The sequence below is a fragment of the Fundulus heteroclitus genome, chromosome 7 (genome assembly GCF_011125445.2).
Source record: "Fundulus heteroclitus isolate FHET01 chromosome 7, MU-UCD_Fhet_4.1, whole genome shotgun sequence".
In the NCBI taxonomy this organism is placed as follows: domain Eukaryota; kingdom Metazoa; phylum Chordata; class Actinopteri; order Cyprinodontiformes; family Fundulidae; genus Fundulus; species Fundulus heteroclitus.
Genome location: NC_046367.1, coordinates 15,436,144 through 15,454,334, shown reverse-complemented (window position 1 = coordinate 15,454,334; position 18,191 = coordinate 15,436,144). Strand labels below are relative to the sequence as shown.

At 39.1% G+C, this 18,191-nt stretch overlaps 1 protein-coding gene across 1 annotated transcript in view; it reads right to left on the bottom strand.

The window, feature by feature from the left end:
- pdia5 (protein disulfide isomerase family A, member 5) overlaps window positions 1-18,191 on the bottom strand; it is a 90,614-nt gene that overhangs the window by 6,035 nt on the left and 66,388 nt on the right. The window contains exons 13-16 of the mRNA XM_036139026.1: window positions 17,252-17,415; window positions 15,461-15,591; window positions 9,457-9,527; window positions 86-220 (exon numbers count right to left, since the gene is read on the bottom strand). Coding sequence (XP_035994919.1) covers window positions 86-220; window positions 9,457-9,527; window positions 15,461-15,591; window positions 17,252-17,415 — 501 coding nt within the window. The remainder of the gene's footprint in view (window positions 1-85; window positions 221-9,456; window positions 9,528-15,460; window positions 15,592-17,251; window positions 17,416-18,191) is intronic.

Sequence of the window (18,191 nt, the reverse complement as noted above, 5' to 3'; positions counted from 1 at the left end):
ACATAAAATCCAGTAACGTTCGCCATCCTCAGGATAAGTTTGTATGGCACCAGGAAATATGGGTGAGACAATAGTTGGAGCTTACCCCGCGATCCCCGCTGTACTTTTCCACGAACTTGCCATAGTTGTAGTAGTTGAACGTTGGGTAGCCCTCCACCCCCTCCTGCTTGCAGAGGTCATGGTTCAGTCCTTTTGTGCAGTCCACAGCAGCGTACACAATCTAAACGGAAATAAGTCGTTAACGGTCAGAAAATTCAGATCACACAAACACCTTTCGGTGCTTCAGTAATATACCTGTCGGGATGTTATTGAAAGAATATCCAAATAATTCAAATGAAAACGTAAAAGCAGATTTTTTCAGAATAAACAATTCAAAAAGCAATAAAAAAAGTAGTAAACGTTTAGTTTTTAGCATGTACTGCTGATGGGTCTACCTTAGACATTGTATCATCAATATAAAACTACAATGGTGTATGTGGTACCCACAGAAAAAATTATTACATTTAGCAAGTGCCTTTACATGCTTTTGTTTATTTTATTTCAATGACTAGTATGCATTTTATCTCGGGGCTGATTTAAAGTTTGTTTTCATGTCGAAGAAATACAATGTTCCTATTAATACAAAAAAGTGTTTAAAAAGGGGCGTAAAAGAATAATCAATTCTTTTCTGCAGCTCTGACAGAGGGGCCAAAATAACCTTATTAAAAAATATAGACTCCTTGTTCGTTTTATTAGCTTGTAAAGTTGCCCGGTGCCGTGCTCCATTTACTGAATGTAGGGGATAGAAACCTGACAACAATCCATCCGAGGACAAAAAAACAACAACAAGGGAGACTTATGTTGTGTGGATGTTGCATCGATTAGTGACAAGCCATGGCGATGAGGCGTAAATGCCGCCTCACTGATACATAGCTCACTCAGCATGTCCTTTTGGACGGCCCAAATGTCACCCTCTTTCAGGATGCTGAGGGCTGCACATTGAACTTGTCACTGTGAAATAAGCGCTTCCCGTCTGTCTGCTCAAGCATCCCGACAAAATGCTGCCGAAGGAACAATATATTTGACTTTCTTTGTGGATGAAGTGACAAATGTTTTGCTTCCTTATTGCAAGATTTATGCAAATAACAACACTAAGGGCTGACAGCAGATTAGGTGTAAATATATTTATTAAAAACACTGTTAAGAGTAAGCTAGGTTTGCTACGTCTTGTGGAACAACAAAAGGAGGATTTGACAATTTTGCAATCATCCCTACTGAGGGGCTTCAGCTTGCAAAAGCACAGAAACATTTACAGAAATGTAGCCGACAGCTGCATGAACATCATCTTTTCCAATCAAGGACCGTTTTTATACTGCAGCGTTCTCTGTATCGCCGAACACCTCCGAATCAGGACAGCGTGAGATCCACATAGAGAGCAGCAGGCAGCGGCAGGCAGCACCGGCAACAACAGTCCTAACGCAACTCCGGGCTCCGTCCTGCTGCTCATCCCTGTGCAATCAATCAGAGTTGTGGTGAATTGACAGGAGAAAATGAAGTTGTAGAGTTGTTGTTCTTCAAAAGGGCTCCAGCTAATTCTGTTATTGATCCATCTTCAAGTGACAGACGACCCCACATCAAGCAATTTACTGCATTGCTAAATTACCAGTTGGTCTGGTTTCAATCTAGCAGCGTTACACTGAAGCGCGGGCAGATGCAGAGAGATAAGAGCCTGAGCAAAACCAAACACATATCCCGGGTAGATATGGATGAGTACCAGGTGGTAACTGATAAGAAAGGGAACATAACTTAGATAAAAAGAGTTGCTGTAACACATACTCCCTTTGATTCATTTAAACCTGATATAGACTACTGATTTCACAGCAAGACAAAAAGCATCTCCCCTGTCCTGGGTTTGTAGTACATATTGGTACTTCTTAGCGCAGCTTGTTGAACAGTGTGTCTGGATGCTGCAAACACAGAATCCACTTTTTTAAACTGCACCCAGGGTTTGAAGAAACAGAACAAATCCTGAAGGAAGGTACAGCTCTCTTCCTGTGGAGAAAGTGTCAAACTGAAGCAAAGCTTTACAATCCTTACATACAGCTTGAACCCTTTCACAGTCAAACCACACATTTTTAGGTATTTTGGGGGATTTTACGTGAGACAAAGCTGGCTTTTACGTAGAAGTGGCAAGAAAGCCATTGTCTGTTAGGATCCCCAGGGGTTTGAATATCTCTTGTAGCTCCCTAGGGATCATGCCGTCCCTTTTGTTCCTGTATTTTAGTATTTTTCATCCCTAGAGCCTTGTTTTTGGTCATCTGTTTAGTTTCTGCTCACTATTTATGTTAATAGTATATTCTGGTTCAGTTCCTGTCTAGTTAGCATATGCTCTCCATTATTTTAGTAGTCCTGTCAGATCTTTATTTACTTCTTTGCTTTTCTTTAGCATAAATACTCAACTAAATATTTTAGTTGAGTATTTATGTTATTAGTGCATTCTTGTACTGTCAGATTCAGCTGCTGCTTTAGTTGGGTTCTGTTTTTATTAGTTCTGTAAGATCTGCTCCTTCTTAGTTTAGTTAGATTTCTTCCCCATGTCTGTCCATTACCTTGTTCCCTGTTAGGTTCTGTTATTCTCCTGCTCCTGCCACTTCATTGTCCCTCTTCTCCTGCAGCCTAACTGTCTCACTCAGTTCACCTGTGCCTAATTGATCCACCCATTGTTCCCTCGGTCTCATCTACTATAAGTCAGGTCCTCCATCTTCATCAGTGGTGCTACGCTGTTCTGGTCTTTTACCTGCCGTATTCCTGGTTCCTGTATCCTATAAGCCTTTGTTCCAATAAATTATCTACATCTACAACTTATGTGACTCCCGAGCTCTTGTCTACATTACAGTCCAACCACAAACAAAAAACAAAACAAAACATACGATGTCTTGTTAGTCTGTTACAAGCCCCGTGGAGGACATAAAACTGGAAAAAAGTGATCTGGTCAGATGACACCAACATTAAACTTCATGGCTAAATGAAAACACTTCTCATAATGCTGAACACACTAGCCAAATGGTAAAAGCTGGTGGTGGCACCATTACGGTGCCTTTCTTCAAAGAGTCTATGGATGAAACGAACTACAGGGCAATCCTGGAAGAAAACCTGCTGGAGGACACAAATGACTGTGGGTAGAGGTCTACCTTTGAGAGGGACAATGACTCTAAACGTACAGTCAGAGCTACTGTTTAGATCAAAGCATATTCATGTTTTGGAAAGCCACGGTCAAAGCCCAGACCAAAATCCAATAAATAAAATCTTCTGCAACATTAGTTCGACAATATATTTCCGAACTACTGTTCTCTATCCATTGAGCAATTTTGCTGAGAATAACAGGAGAATGCTGGTAGAGACATACTCCGAAAGACTTGTAGATGTAATTACAGCGAAAGAAGTTCGCAGGTGACTCAAGTTACTTACCAGTATGTTAAACGTTTAAGATTTTACTTGTAAAAAAATTTAAAACCAAGTATCCTCACACTTTTACCTCACAATTTAACATTACTTTGTGTTGGTCCAACACATAGACTACAGATAAAATACATCTTAAGTTTGTGGACGTAATGAGACAAAATGTGAAACGAGGTATTAATACTTTTGCAATGAAATGTACGATATTATCATAGTTACAAATTCTCTTTTAATTTGGAGCAATTACCATCTCAAGATTATGATCACTGAGCAGATTCATGTCTTCTGGCTAAATTAATTATAAAGCTACACTAGTAACGGAAGGGTTGGATACTGTTTAACAAATAATGAAAAAGTGTCTTTTGGATTAAGCCGTTTTGTTCTTACAGCTAGAGCTGAGAGATTTTTGAAACAAGCTGTTTCGAACCAGCGTGCATCCTTAGTTCAGATTCCTTATTTGGAACCAAGGAAAAAGACAAACAACTCATTACACCTCCTGCATGCAGCTCCTGCTCTGTAACAGCACAATGTGGTGTTCTAATTGTTTGAGTCTTCAAAGCTGCAGCTAAGCTTGTGTTTGTCTTTGGTGAATCAGGCAAGGGCAGCTAATAGACTGTGATCAACACCAGCTTGGTGTAATACACTGGGGTTTGGCTTGATTAATAATGAAGAGTGCCAAGTAAACACAGGCTCACTTTGCAGATTTACTCTACTCAAACAAAACTTCAAACATCCTCAGGCAACTGGGTGGGGAGAAGGGTTGACAAGCAGAAAGCGAGCTTATAGTTTTGTGTCCAAACAGCAGAGATTAGAGTCCCCTGGTTGGTGCTTTTCATTATGGGACTCGGATCAGAAAACTGATCCAAACCCCGTAGCTGAACAGTGAAGGAAGGCCAAACTGTTTGAAGTAGCTTTGGTGCCTAGATCTAAATAGAAAGCAAACCAACATTTGATTATAAGGGTAATAAAAAGGTATTGTAGTAGGTGGTTGGATTTTTAGTTATTTGTGAGTCTTTGCTACACTTATTTTACACAGCAGGACAGCACCTACCCTCTTGTAACGATTTCACAAGGCTGTAGCAAACCATTCCTCCTCACACAATCTCTCAGGATCACCCAGACTCTTTGTCAGCTCACCACACAGGTTTCATAAAGGACGCAGGTCTGCAAGCTTTTAATGGCCATGGAAGAAGGCTGATTTTGAGTCTGAACAAAACCATTTGTGTGTTTATCTGGGAACATGTGCTGGATCATTGTCTTTGTGAAAGACCTCAGGAAAACTAATTTTCAGTTTTCCTGCAGAGGCCTCAAGTTCAATTTAACAAGGGGCAGTGTATTTGAGAGATCATAATACGGTTCTCTGGGCCTCCACAAGAGAACAGAGATACGTCCGACTGTTCACGCTCCGATCTCTTCTAAACACACGCTCCGACCAGAGCTTTCTTCTACGGACCACCAGACTCACAATATCAATTGTTCCCACGAGCGTGTATACTAGATATCCTGAGAGAGTAAACACAAGCTGGTGTGGCTGCAATCACAAAGCTGAGATCCAGTGTGCGGTTCCTGCCAGTAACATTTGTAGACCAACTTCACCGGAAGTGGCACACTGTTTCCGTTACGAGTAGAAGATTTTACTTTTACATTTTCCCCAAGGCGGATGTGTTTTACTTTGCTGACCAGTATCACTTCCTGACTGACTCGTGACTTTCCAGTCAAAGTGATGCAATAGACCCCTGGTCTCTTTTGGTCGGGCAGTCAGAGAAACACAAGCAGCCTGCACGGCCCCATTCACTGACGTATTCTGATTGCTTCAGACATCATATGACCCAGTTCTCTGTCTGATCGAATGCCAGATCAGATCCGGTGTGTTTTGGCCCTGAGAAGATGCTTTTTTTTCCTAGGGTCCCTTTTAAACTACTGGTTGGCTTGTAAATGGTGACGGTTTTATGGAGACTTGTGACGCCAAGATGCAGTTCTTAAACCAGGAGCTCTGAAGACCTTTTTCAACTTCCCTTTCCATCCTGTTCATATTTGGTGTTAGAACATATACTCTAGTCTTTTTTTCCCCACAAATCTGTAGACTGTTAAAGAGAAATGAGTTCTGTGTCTAATCATAAATATAACCCAGTTAGACAGAAAGTCATGGATTAACAAGCAGATGTTCCTAGAAACTCTGATAAAACTGTACTATATGACTACTTAAAAAAAGTCAAGTATACTTGACAAAAAATGCTTTATTTACATTTATTTTCTACAAGTGGTTACAGGGCCAATAATTGTTGCCCCAGGGTTTTGTTCAAAACAACTATTACTTAAGATGGGATTTTTGTTCTCTTCTAAATAAATAAAGTTCATTAAAGCTTGGATTCCTCTAAATGTTTTAAGCGAGAGTTTATGCTCCTATAGTAAAAGATGAAGAGCAAAAGTCAGCATTTTGAAAAAAACAAAAAATTAAGTTTCATCTGTTTATGGTTTATGTTTCAGTTTTATGTTACAAAGGATTGCCTCAGAAAAATCCAGGACTAAGTTGCAGAGGATATGTCACCGCTGCACACCATCTGCCAACAATTTTGAAAAATGCCAACAAATGAGATCATAACACCGCCTGAGCTCACAGAGCAATTAACGTCAAACTTCTTCACGCAGCTTTACAACCAAAATGCATTATGCTCCGTTTTTCCTCTACGCTCTCAGTTTCAGATGATAGATTGTTGCTGTGAGAATTGCAAGACACGTCCACATATTTTTCTCTGTGTGTGTGTGAGAGAGAAGGTGAGTCAGAGATTTGGGAAGGTTTGGAAATAAGCCTGGCAGTCCGAGCTTATTAACAGTGAAAAGGAGGAGTGGGAGGGCGTAAGGACACAAGCCCCAGAACGAACAGTAATGAGACGGAATGGAGATGATGAAGGACGAGTATATCCTGTTGCGCCTGCATGAACCTCCAATAACCTTCAAACCCCCGAATGGGCAGACCATTTTATGAAATGGCGTGGGGTGAAACAAAGTGATCCTCCTCCTCACTGTCATGTAGAGAAAATATTAGGAATGGACAATAATGTGCACTAGAATGATTACAACATGGCATGATGTCTTTTGCTTAAATTTAAGTTAAACAATGTTCGGTTTTGTGCAGAGTAGTAATAAAAACCGATGTCATCTAGGAATTACTTAGCTAATCAAAAGCTGTTATTATAAGGGTATAAAAAAGCCAGCTGTTTGGAATAAATGGAAATATTCACCACTGTTATATCTGATCTGCACTGAAGGCACCAGATCATTTTCATTATGCCACGCCACTGGGGTCTTATTAGAAACTAGGAACAAAAAGGTTTAGGCTCAGCTTGTAAAGTTAACACAGATGAACTAAAATCAGGCCTAAATTAGATTTTATTTTTTTCTTTACTCAAAGTATTTATGAAGTCAGTTTTCACAATGATCTACTAACAATGCTATAAGTGAGCTGACCAGACCATCTGTACTGCAACAGTAATTAAGGCCTACACCATTTTTGCCTGGGGGTGGCATTTTATGGGCAGGGAGGGGCTGAGCCCTGAGTGGCAGCTGTTCACATGCACGTACGCACATGCGGGCCGGCCATGTAAACAAGAGACTGGAGAACAATACAGAGAGAAGGTGTGTGATGTTTAACCATAGTCCATGTAAAAATATACCTTTAGTTCTTCACAGAAATAGTTTTAGTTCCTTCCATCTAAAATAATGAAATTTTACTTTTTACTACTTTGACCAAATTGTCGGTTTTAAAATATGCATTGACAATTCCTTTATCTCTTTCTCCTTTCAGCTTCAGAGCCTTGGTGTCATCCTGGACAGCCCTCTACATCCTCTTCTTCACTTACCACATCCATAACATCACCTGGTTAACTTACTTTCACCTCTGCAGCATCAAGCAAGTCCTTCCATCACACTTCATCACACTTTTGTCAAACTGATTCAGTCCACTCACCTCTCGACTAGACAATTTCAACTCACTTCCCTCCATGCCCCCCGGAAAACCCTCCATAAACTGCAACTAGTACAAAAGACAGCAGCTCGCATCGTTACATCATTCACTTTCCACTTCAGTACCCCTTCTGTTGCTGTAATGCACTGCAGCAGCTATACTCAGAGACGTTCTCAAAGTTTTGTATGTTGCCGTTTGTGTTGTTACTGGCTTGTAGGTGTGAAAAACTTCTTTCCCCCTTTAGTTTTCTTCTTTTTTTCCTATTTTTTCTCACACCCATGATTCAAACCCTAAAACTAACTTGATATGCTGAGTAAATAAAAAAAGCTGTTTTTAAATAATGACTTCATTTCTTAAGGACAGACAGTTACCCAAAGCAACCCTGGCCTTTCTGAGAAGATTAAGTGCCCTCTATACCCAATAACTGATTTTGTAACCTAGAAGACAACAAGCTTAAGATCAGGATCTGATAGTCAAACCTTCTCCTCCCCTAGTGCTACAGAAGACCCAGATCATCACCATACCAACATCATGTTTGACTGTCAGCACAATGCTTTTTCTATGAAATACATATACATATATTTCTTTTTACCTCACATGTCACACAAATCACTCCTTGCAAAAAGTTCAATTTCTGTCTCATCAGTCAAGAGAATATTTTCCCAACGGTGTTGTGGATCATCAAGATGTTTATTTGGCAAATGTCTTTTGGTGAGTGATTTTTTACTCTCCCGAGAATCCTTTCAGCTGCTTCCTTTTTCAGGGATCACCACAGCAAGTCACTGCAATTTGCACAAAGACTTGGCAGAGTTTTTACACCAGATACCCTTCCTGAGGATTTCTGATGGATTTGAACCCTAGTCCCCGTATCAAAGATACAGACTTAGCCCTGAATGCATGAATGCAATATTTGCTCAGCTTCTTTCCTATTGTTAAATGTTGATCACTGACCTGACCTTAAGACAAACAAGGGCTACAGTGTTTACTCTTAGAGCACCCTGTTCCCATTTATGGATACTGTGCTTCACTGGAATCACAAAGCCTTTCCAGACTGATGGATGTCATTAACCATGTTTCTATCTAATTCTCATTTTAATTTTTAATGAGAACTAACAAGGCGACGCAAAGCGTAATGACATACGTTGACATTACGCTGTAATAAACAGGAAGTAGCGGTTGCAAACTAGCATGGACCAGAAACCAGTAATGCAGTGAGATTTCATTGAATGTGTTGCTATTTTTTAATCACGAATGAGACTAGGAAACGCTCGAGTCTGGTCCAGACCTACCCGTTGTTGCTTCCAGCCCTGTTTTCAAGCATTATGGGAGCATTCAGGAAGACGCCGGCAGCAGCAACAGCTGATCAGTGATGTGAGGTAAATGTTTGAATTTGAATGAGAAGGCGAGTCCAGACTTTTGACTGGTAGTGTAGCTATGGGAAGATGTGTTAGACCACATTCACGCCATAAACAAACTCTAGAGTTTGTTTAGATGCGTACAGATACCCTTCTTCCCGACACTTTTGATACGGCTGTTTTGGTCCACACCCCAGCCCGATTGGTGTGTTCACATCTACACAACGAACGTCACAAAGACGGAAAAGGCACCAGAGTTTGTATCAAACAAACTAAAAAGCTCACATGTGAAAACATGTGTTCTTGAGCTTCTTAGGCTGCAGCAGGATGTGTTGTTTTTGTGATTCTTTAGTTTACTTCATGTTGTCAGGCAGGTTCTATTTATGTGATTTTCTTTATTAAATCATTCAAGCAGTAATAAGGCCTGCTTAATCACAGTTAATTCAAGATTTAACAATGTCATTATGTTTTTGCTGCTTTTTGTATTTATTCAGCTTTGTTAAAATTTTTTGTATGGTCTAAATTATTCAATTTCGAGTAAAAAAAGAAATGGAAGAAATCAGTATGTAAGGAGGATAATACGTTTTCCCACTGCTATACTTCCTTTAGTTTGACATGACAAAAAGCTTAAAATAATAATCACACCAACTATTACTGCCTTTCATGCAACTGTATTGTATTAAATTTATGAAAACTAACCTTGCGGTCCTCCTTAAAGAGCTCTGCTGCTGTGGTGAAGTGAGGGACGGCGTTTTTACAGTGTGGGCACCCTAAAGGAAAAATCAAACAGGTAGGGGGTTATTTCAGCTCATACCTGTAGATTTGTACAACATTGTTTAGATGAATGGGTTAAACAGAAAATTACACTGGAAATAGAGTCATTAACATAACCACCTTCACAATCCTGCATTTACCGTAATAATAGAATATCCTTTATTGTCATTGTCACCAGTACAATGAAATCGAAAAAAAAAAAAAATAAGCTGGTCAATGCAGAGAGATGAGGGTAACCTAGAGCTGCAGTCACCGCCTTGATAGAATGCTTGCTGGATAAAGACTCAAAGACTCTTCACTGCTGACAGAAAAAAAAAATCATTACCTGTCTCCCTACATTTTCTATTTTTTTTTACACTACCAGACAAAAGTTTGGACTCAGCTTCTCATTCGGTGGTTTGTCTTTATTTTTATTACCACCTCTGGCAACGCCGTCATTTAGAAAAAGCTAAAACATACAATCTGTTTTAAGTTCTTTCACAGTTTTGTATTTAATACAAAATTCTATATACTTTTGAGTCATAGTTTCGATCTCTTCACCATGTTGGGCAATAAAGCCATAAAAATAAGGAAAAGTCATTGAATAAAAGGTGAGTCCAAATTTTTCACTGGTGGAATAAAGTGATTATCTGTAGATATTCATAAGGTATTATCGATTGTAAAAGGTGGTGGAAATGTGAACAGCTACACATTCAGTGCAACAAGATGCATGATAAATACAAATAAGAAAGCAGAAATGTATTTTCTGATTCCAGCGAGTATATGCAAACCTGATGTGGTTTTTAGTGACCACCCTTTTGATAATAATACATCTTCTCCCTTCAGCTTCCATTGAAGCTTGACATTCTGTAGGCACGGCTCATTTGTTTTGTTCTCTTGTTGTTAATGTCAAGTACCCAGATCTTCTGTTCTGTTCATTATAATCAAACTGTCGGAAATGTTAAAGGTGAAATACAAGCGAGAACACATCTTGAGATGAGTATTATATATGTCAACAAGCAGTTTGGCATAAAAGCTTTTATGAAGTGGTGGGTGTAAATTACTAATCTAGTCAGCAGACGACAAACAGCCGTTCATTTTAAATATGTTCACATTGATGTAAAAGGATACATTACTGTTTCAAGTTCTAAAAGAAGCCAGATTTTCCTTACAGGTTATTTGAACTTTCATATATTACTTTAATATTGGGTTTTTAACAGATAATCCTGGCTAAGCATTGCAACGGTCAGTAATTGGCACAAAGAACAGATGTATGTTTAGTACAATACCACAGAACGACAGCTGATTAACTGGGAAACAGCAAATTAATTCAGCAACTTTCAGACCAAAGGAGAAAGATGGAATTTAACTTTAAGTCCAAAACTGAAACGTGGGACAACATTTATGATCTACCTTTCTAGCTTGACTAAAAGGTTTGCCATAACCCAGAGATATGTGATCAGTCTAGCCACTGCAGAAGTCCCTTTAAACGCAGCAGCCCTCACAGAACGTCATTTCAACTCACTCTGGCAGACTACAGTTTTCAACCCCTCTCACCCAGTGCAGACTGGTTAAGATTTTTGTTAAAGAGGGATTGTGGGTAAAATCGCACAGAAAAAAAACAGTCTCTCCCAGCTTAACCCGAAAACTCCAACCTATATCAAAAGGGAAGGTTTTAATAAAATTACCACAATTGAAAGAAACTTCTGCTTTAAGCTGCAACGTAAGCAACTGCAAACTGTACTTAGATCTCCTTATAAGACTCGGTAAGAGCCAAAGATAATTAGGATAATATTAAATGATAAGCATAGATAGGATAAAAAGCTTTAAAACAATTTGTAATGTCTGACATTGATCAGAACAGTTCAAGCTTAATGTCATTAGCATGATGGTAAAATGATGCAGGTGTTCTGTGCTGCTCCTATAAGAGGACGTATAACACGGCTCAGCCTGCCATTACCTGCAAGAGTGTTTTCCTCGCTGCTGCAGTAAATAACCTTCAACATTTCAGGTTCTACACGCAAAAAATATCTGAAAGCCCTTCAGTTGGTAATAGAAGCTTATACTCTAAATGCACGGCTTAACATGCATTTATCCCTTCCAATAATTAGCCTTCATTCTTCTATTTTTCATTTTATATTAAGATCTTTTCATTACAGAGGCACAAGCAAAACTATTTACAAGCGTATTACCCGTTTAATGAATCAAACAGTTTTAATTAAAACTGACCTACCTCTTACTAAACAGATGGTCCCTAATGATTATTTGGCAAATAAAACAAAGCCTTATCTTAATGTGTGAGTAGTGTATAGAATGGGTCTTTTATTTTAGCGTGGAGCTGCCTGAGGTCTGGAAAGACCTGTTTAATTATTGAGGCAGAAAAATAAATGTGCTTTGTTTTTGCCTGGGAGGAGTAAACTTTAGGTGCAAGTGTAGACCTGGGAGAGCTGGTTACATGAGTGACTGTTTTATATTTTCTGTGTGGGGTAGCTGTCCATTTAGTGTACAAGATGCATTGTGCAGAGTTTGTCTTAAGAATATAAAATAAAAATCACTACCTGTGGCTCAAATAGTCCCTTATTCTAAAACTTAACATTCAATACAACTAACAACAGAGTAAAAGGCTGGCTTTGACATTAAAATGTATGTATCTGCTATGTTTGGCACTGTTAAAACCCAAATAAACTGACTTTGACAATGCATGGCTGAAACTCAACATGTAAACGAAACGAAAGACGTTCTCCATGACTTCTGTAAGGTTCCGTAAGCGGACAGAAGTGTAACTAACCAGAAGTCAATAGGGAGCATATATTGATGTTCATAAGATCATTAGGGTTGTTCAGTTTAATTTATGGCAGTGTTAAAATAATAATAAAATAAAAAAACTCAATTGTCCACAACAATAAAAAAGATGAGCTGTTATACGGCAGTAACATGCTCACGTGATCAATATTAATGTCTCAATTTCTAAGTCATCAACTGGCATCAACAAAATGTCTAAACAAAGTATTCAGCATTCTGATTTCAAACAAGCAAACTACATCATTTACTTCACATTTAGAACATGGCTTTCATTTATAACAGACCTGATAGGGTGTAGGCAAAACTGTGAGAAAATTTCCTTTTTCAAGCTAATTATTGAACAAGAATAGAAATTATTTTAATCTCTCCCTCTCGCTCTCTCTCTCTCTCTCTCTCTCTCTCTCTCTATATATATATATATATATATATATATATATATATATATATATATATATATATATATATATATATATATATATATATATATAAAAAGTACCTCAATGCATGTATATTTTACCCCCCTCATGAGCTTCATTACCTGAAATGGTATAATAAATATAAAGAGCATCCATTGCGCGAGAAGGTGTGTCCAAGCTTTTGACTGCACTTCATACATTTGAAATGTGTTGGGTACGTATGTCTTAAGCTCCTCTCAGTCAATACTCTGAGGGGCCACATCCACACAGCATGATACTGCCACCACCATACATTGCCTAGGGTATTGTACGTCCAGGGTGATGTGGCGCGTTAAGGTACGTTCACACCGAACGAGAACAAGGTGAATTTTTCGCGTTGATCGCCTGCTGTTAGTCGCTTGACATTCCGCCTCCCTCTCGCAAACAATTCGTGGACAACACAGCTAAATGTTGGCCAGTTTGCTGCACTGCATCATCACATATGAGGAGCGTTTATCCACTTGCCAGTTCCTCCTGTCCGTTCAACCCAATGTGGCACAGATGGATCATACTGAGGGAGTCACAGTGCTGTGTGAAAGCTGAAAAACGGTGTCGGCGCCCCCTAAGCTCACCAATCCAGAGAGGCACCCGGTTCAGCGAGTACCACCACCTGACGCAGGAGCTGCATCTGGAAGCCGATCACTTCCTGCGGTGCTTCCATCAATCCAAGACGCAGTTCTGGAGCTGCTGCCCCACGTAGTGGGACTCTTCTCCCTCCGGGACACCAACTACAGGCTTCTTTGGTCAGTAAATCCATCATTCCTCAATGAAATATAGCCGTTCCATGGGAATAACATGTAAATCATTCGCTCCATTCGCCTTGTTCACGTTCGGGCTGAACGCATCTTTAGCGTTCCTCCACTCACAACCTTTTGCATGTTGGCCAAAACGCTCATGTTTGGTTTCATGTCAACAATCTCACATAAAATGCTTGTAATAAATGGCAAAGGGGAATTTCTATGGTTTTCTTTCAACAATAACTTTCTTTTTACCCCTTTTCCAAAAAAAGGTCAGATTGGTGAAGAACCACACAGATGTCCTGTAAGCATCTCCCACTGTGCTGTCAATCTCTTCAGTGCTTCTTTAAATAACATAGATTCCCAATAAAATACAGTGAAGTTTGTGTTTGTAATGTAAAAAACAACAACAAAAAAAACAGTGAATAGTTTTGCAAAGCACTGTATGGGCCATGGTGATAATAATTCAAGACGTTGTACTTCCACAAACTGTCACAAAAACAATTAAGTTTAATATAATAGTAAATAAAACCAGCTAATTTAATTGCTGCTTCTTCGTACTTTAGTATTGCAGACAATTAGGTTGTCTCATGTACATGTAAAACACACGAGATTCTTCCCTCAAAGCTCTGGTTTTAAACCTTTTTTTAACCTTCATTTGTTAGACAGCAGCAGCATTTCATCTAGACCTCAATTAAACGAAGCCTGTGAACTAATCAGGAGCCAATGAGCAAGGTGCAGGTGGTGGGGGCGGGCAGGGATGACAGCACGCTGATGCTGCTTGATGTACATCTGGACTCTTCCTTTGTAGAAGGTACGACCAAAGGGCCGACGGAGGAAGCAGACTAGTGCACCACGTCAGACTTTGAAGTCCAAATCAGGAACAAAGCACGACAGACATAAGAGTGCAGTGTGTCTGAAAGATGATTTGAAGAATGACTAATTATGTTACATTATGATGACTGTCTCTTTCCCGTTTCTTTCAATAATAAGCTTTAAATTGGGCACTGTTCTCTTAGGGACAAAGAACTCCTGACTTTTTGTTTTTAAAGAAAAATAAAGTGTCCAACTGCAGAAAAAAAAACTGACAGGTTCAGTCAGGTTCAGGAAATTAATTATTTTTTATAAATATAAATACAGATAAATCTATTTGTAGCCCTGGTAAAAAAAAATATTCCCTGAATGTCTTGAAATAAATTAATCTTTCTTTGCAGAAGCCTAATCTCACACTGAAAAAAAAAAATCAAACCTTTAAGCTTAATACATTCACCTGGGGGGAAAGAGCTTTGCATATTGTACCAACAGGGTGCCAATATTTGTGTCAGAGGGCATTTTGGTAAAACTATTATTTGCTACAAAAAGATTTTCCTCCCCCAGAAAAAAATGTACAGAAATGTTGGCTTGCTCTAAGTTTGTAATGCTAATATATAATTCTAAAATTATAAAAGCCGAATTAACATTTTAGGTGTATGAAAAAAATCTTCAGCAGGGTACCAACACTTTTGTCTGTATATGTTTGTGGCAATTCAGTATTTGTTAGACGACTAAGGAAGATTTTTAGCCTTACTTTTAGATTTTTCCAAGTCCTTCCTAAAGCACTTATTAAAGACACCTTTTGAACTTGTGAATCATGAAATCTATTCTCAGAGACGTGAGTCATTCCTTGTCCTCCCTGTGGATTAGGTGGAGTTGATGTATAATCTGCAATAAAGAGACTGGCAAGAACCTCCGAGATCCATATGCACACTGGTTTAAAAGCAGAATATGATCGCACTGAGTTCAACAAAACAGAGCAGCGATTCCACCAAATAAGTCTTCTAAATGTCAGATTACACAAGGTTATATATTTTTTTTCTTAAAGTTGTCATTCAGGAATAATTTTCCTTCTAAAAACACAATCTTAATAGCTACTCTGAAGACTTCAAAAAACTGAAGAGTTAAATAAAAATGTCTTACAAGGAGCATAGAACATGACCAGAGCGTGCTTCTTCTTCTTCAGGGCATCTCTGAAATCCTCCGAGCCAAGATGGCTGACACTGGAGGGTTTGTCCTCCCAGGACTGCTCTGGTGGGGGAGGTGCCTGGGGACTGCAGGGATAAAAAGAGACTCCAGAAAAACCATCACAACAGCTACAATCCTGCTTTAATGCGTCTTGGCAACATACAGAGCTGTGAAAAAGTATTTGCTCCCCAACAGATTTCTTCTGTTTGTTGGTTTTGAGCATGAACGGCCTGTTTAACGTCATGCAACGGCATTATTGAGTCCGGATTTTGACCTGGCCACTCCAAACACCTTCCACTCCATTTTCTGTTGGCCACTCAGAGGTGGATTTGTGGGTGAGATTGCATCATCGTTCTGCTGCATGGTGTTTGTTTGCTTTTAAAGGTCACAAATATTCTCCCTTAGGATTGTCTGGTTAAGAGCAATATTCATGGATCGATCCATTAGCAAAGTAGCCGCAGACAATCAAACTACCATGTTTAACTGTCAGTGTGACGTTCTCCATCTAAAATGCTGTGTTTATTTTACACCACATGTAACAGGAGGCCCGTCTTCTAATAAGTTCCCCTTTAGTCCTGTAAGTCCCCAGAATAATATCTGACCAAAGCTCTTGGGGATCATCACAATGTTTTCACCTTGAAACTCTCCCATGAATAAAATGTTTCTCTTGCTTAACGTTGAATCGTGAACTCTGACCTCAATTGCTGCAAGTGACACCTGAAATGTTTGGATGTTGTTTAAAGTTGTTCTGTGACCTCCTGTGCGAGTCCATGATGACTCAGGAAGTAATTTTGGACGGCCAGCTGCTCTTCACCTCTGTGCCGTGTCTATATTGTGGATAATGGCCGTCGCTTAGGGTCACTGGAGTCCCTAAGCCTTAGAAATGTCTCTGGAAACCTCCTGACTGATAGATTCCAGTTCTGTTTTGAATTTCTTACATACTTTTCAGCCTACTTCATGATGTTAGACACACTCCGTTTAAGAGATTTCTTGATTCTACCAGTCTGTCAGTGAACAGGTCTGCATGTGGCTATAGGAACTGACCTTAGCTTGACAAAAACATGGGTGATCACACTGGGGCGCCTGGAGGTTGGAGGTTATGTTTTCACATAGGCTCAGATTGGATAGCTTTTATTTAGTGAATAAATTAAATTATGAATTAAAAACTGCATTTTGTAATGTTATCTTTGTAAGACATTAACATTTATTTGATGATCTGAAACATTTAAATGTCTTAAAAAAAGTGCAAAAGCAGAAGAAATCAGTAATTTGGAAATTCTTTCACAACCCTGTATATTTTGATCCAAGGATGTTTGCCAAAAACTCATGACAGACATGTGTCGTTTAAACATTTTTTAAAATTGATTACTCATATCTATAATCATAAAGTCAAACATGCATCTCCTACACATTTAAGAAACTCTTTTCACTCCAATAGTGACTCAAATGAACAGATTCATTTCTTAAAACTTTGTGACAGTAAGTAGATGAATAGAGATGCATTAAAGGAAAAAAAGTTGCCATTTCAAGCAGATTCATGAATATAATTCATTATCATTGTATGAACATTATGGCAGATAATGTATTCATTATCCCTGCAACGACTAGACATGGAGTGTCAGTGCACGCTACACTGGTGCATTTCACAGCGCCCCCTTAAAAGCCGAGGCTCGACTCTGAACAAATGTTAATTAGACAAAGGTGAGGAACTGATGTCTTGCTAAGTGCGTTAAACCCGTGACTCACTTGTGCATGTACTCAATGATCTTGTCTTTGCTCCGCAGGTGTGGGAGTGTGTACTTTTCTTCCCCGTTTTCAAAATACTTAACGGTTGGGAAACCAGAGATCTTGAAGCGTTCTCCCACCGCCTTGTGCACCGTGGCGTCAACTGCTGCTAGCACGCCTGGACTCTGTGGAAAGAAAGTGACTTCTATGAGTTGTCCTGCACAAAAACAAGCCTGTTTCAGAGGTGTTAAATTAAGATGGGAAGTATTAGAAATAAATCTAGTAACTAACTGTCTCAGCAACGCCATTGTTAGGAGCTGTTACACAAATGATGGTAGTGCAAGTGAAAAGAAATATCAGAAATAGCCTAACAGGTTTGATTGGGTTTAAATTAAATCAGTCAGATTAAAGATTAGATGGATTTTATTTTACAGTTTTAAGCAGCAAGCGATATAAACAACAGTATTCACTACTGGGACATGGCACAGAGGAAAACATTCATGTACTTTTCATAGTAAAGAAATTTGACTCAAGATTACAAATTAACAGAAAAGAAAACTGAAGCAGAAAGTGGAGGGCAACCAACCGCTTTTCAGTTTTAACTAAATAATGACAGAAAATATAAAGCAGTGCAATTAGTTTTTAATTTCAACATGCTACCGCTCCAGCACGGCAAGTTATAACAGACTAAGAGATTAGCTGGAACTAAAATACTGTGTAAAACTAATTCTATTCAAGTCTATCTACAGGCCCAAGATAGAAACCAATTCAGACTCTATATTAAAGTGCCTACTAAGCTACACAGACTCTACTTGGGCAGCCCGCCCAAGTAAATTGAGACCCACCCAGGAGATAAATCCCCCAAAATAAAAGAAAATACAGCGACCAGCATCAGAGTGTAAAGCTGGTGTTTCAAAGCTAAGTAAACTTTTTCTCCCCGTGTTGTAGGACTGACTCTAAA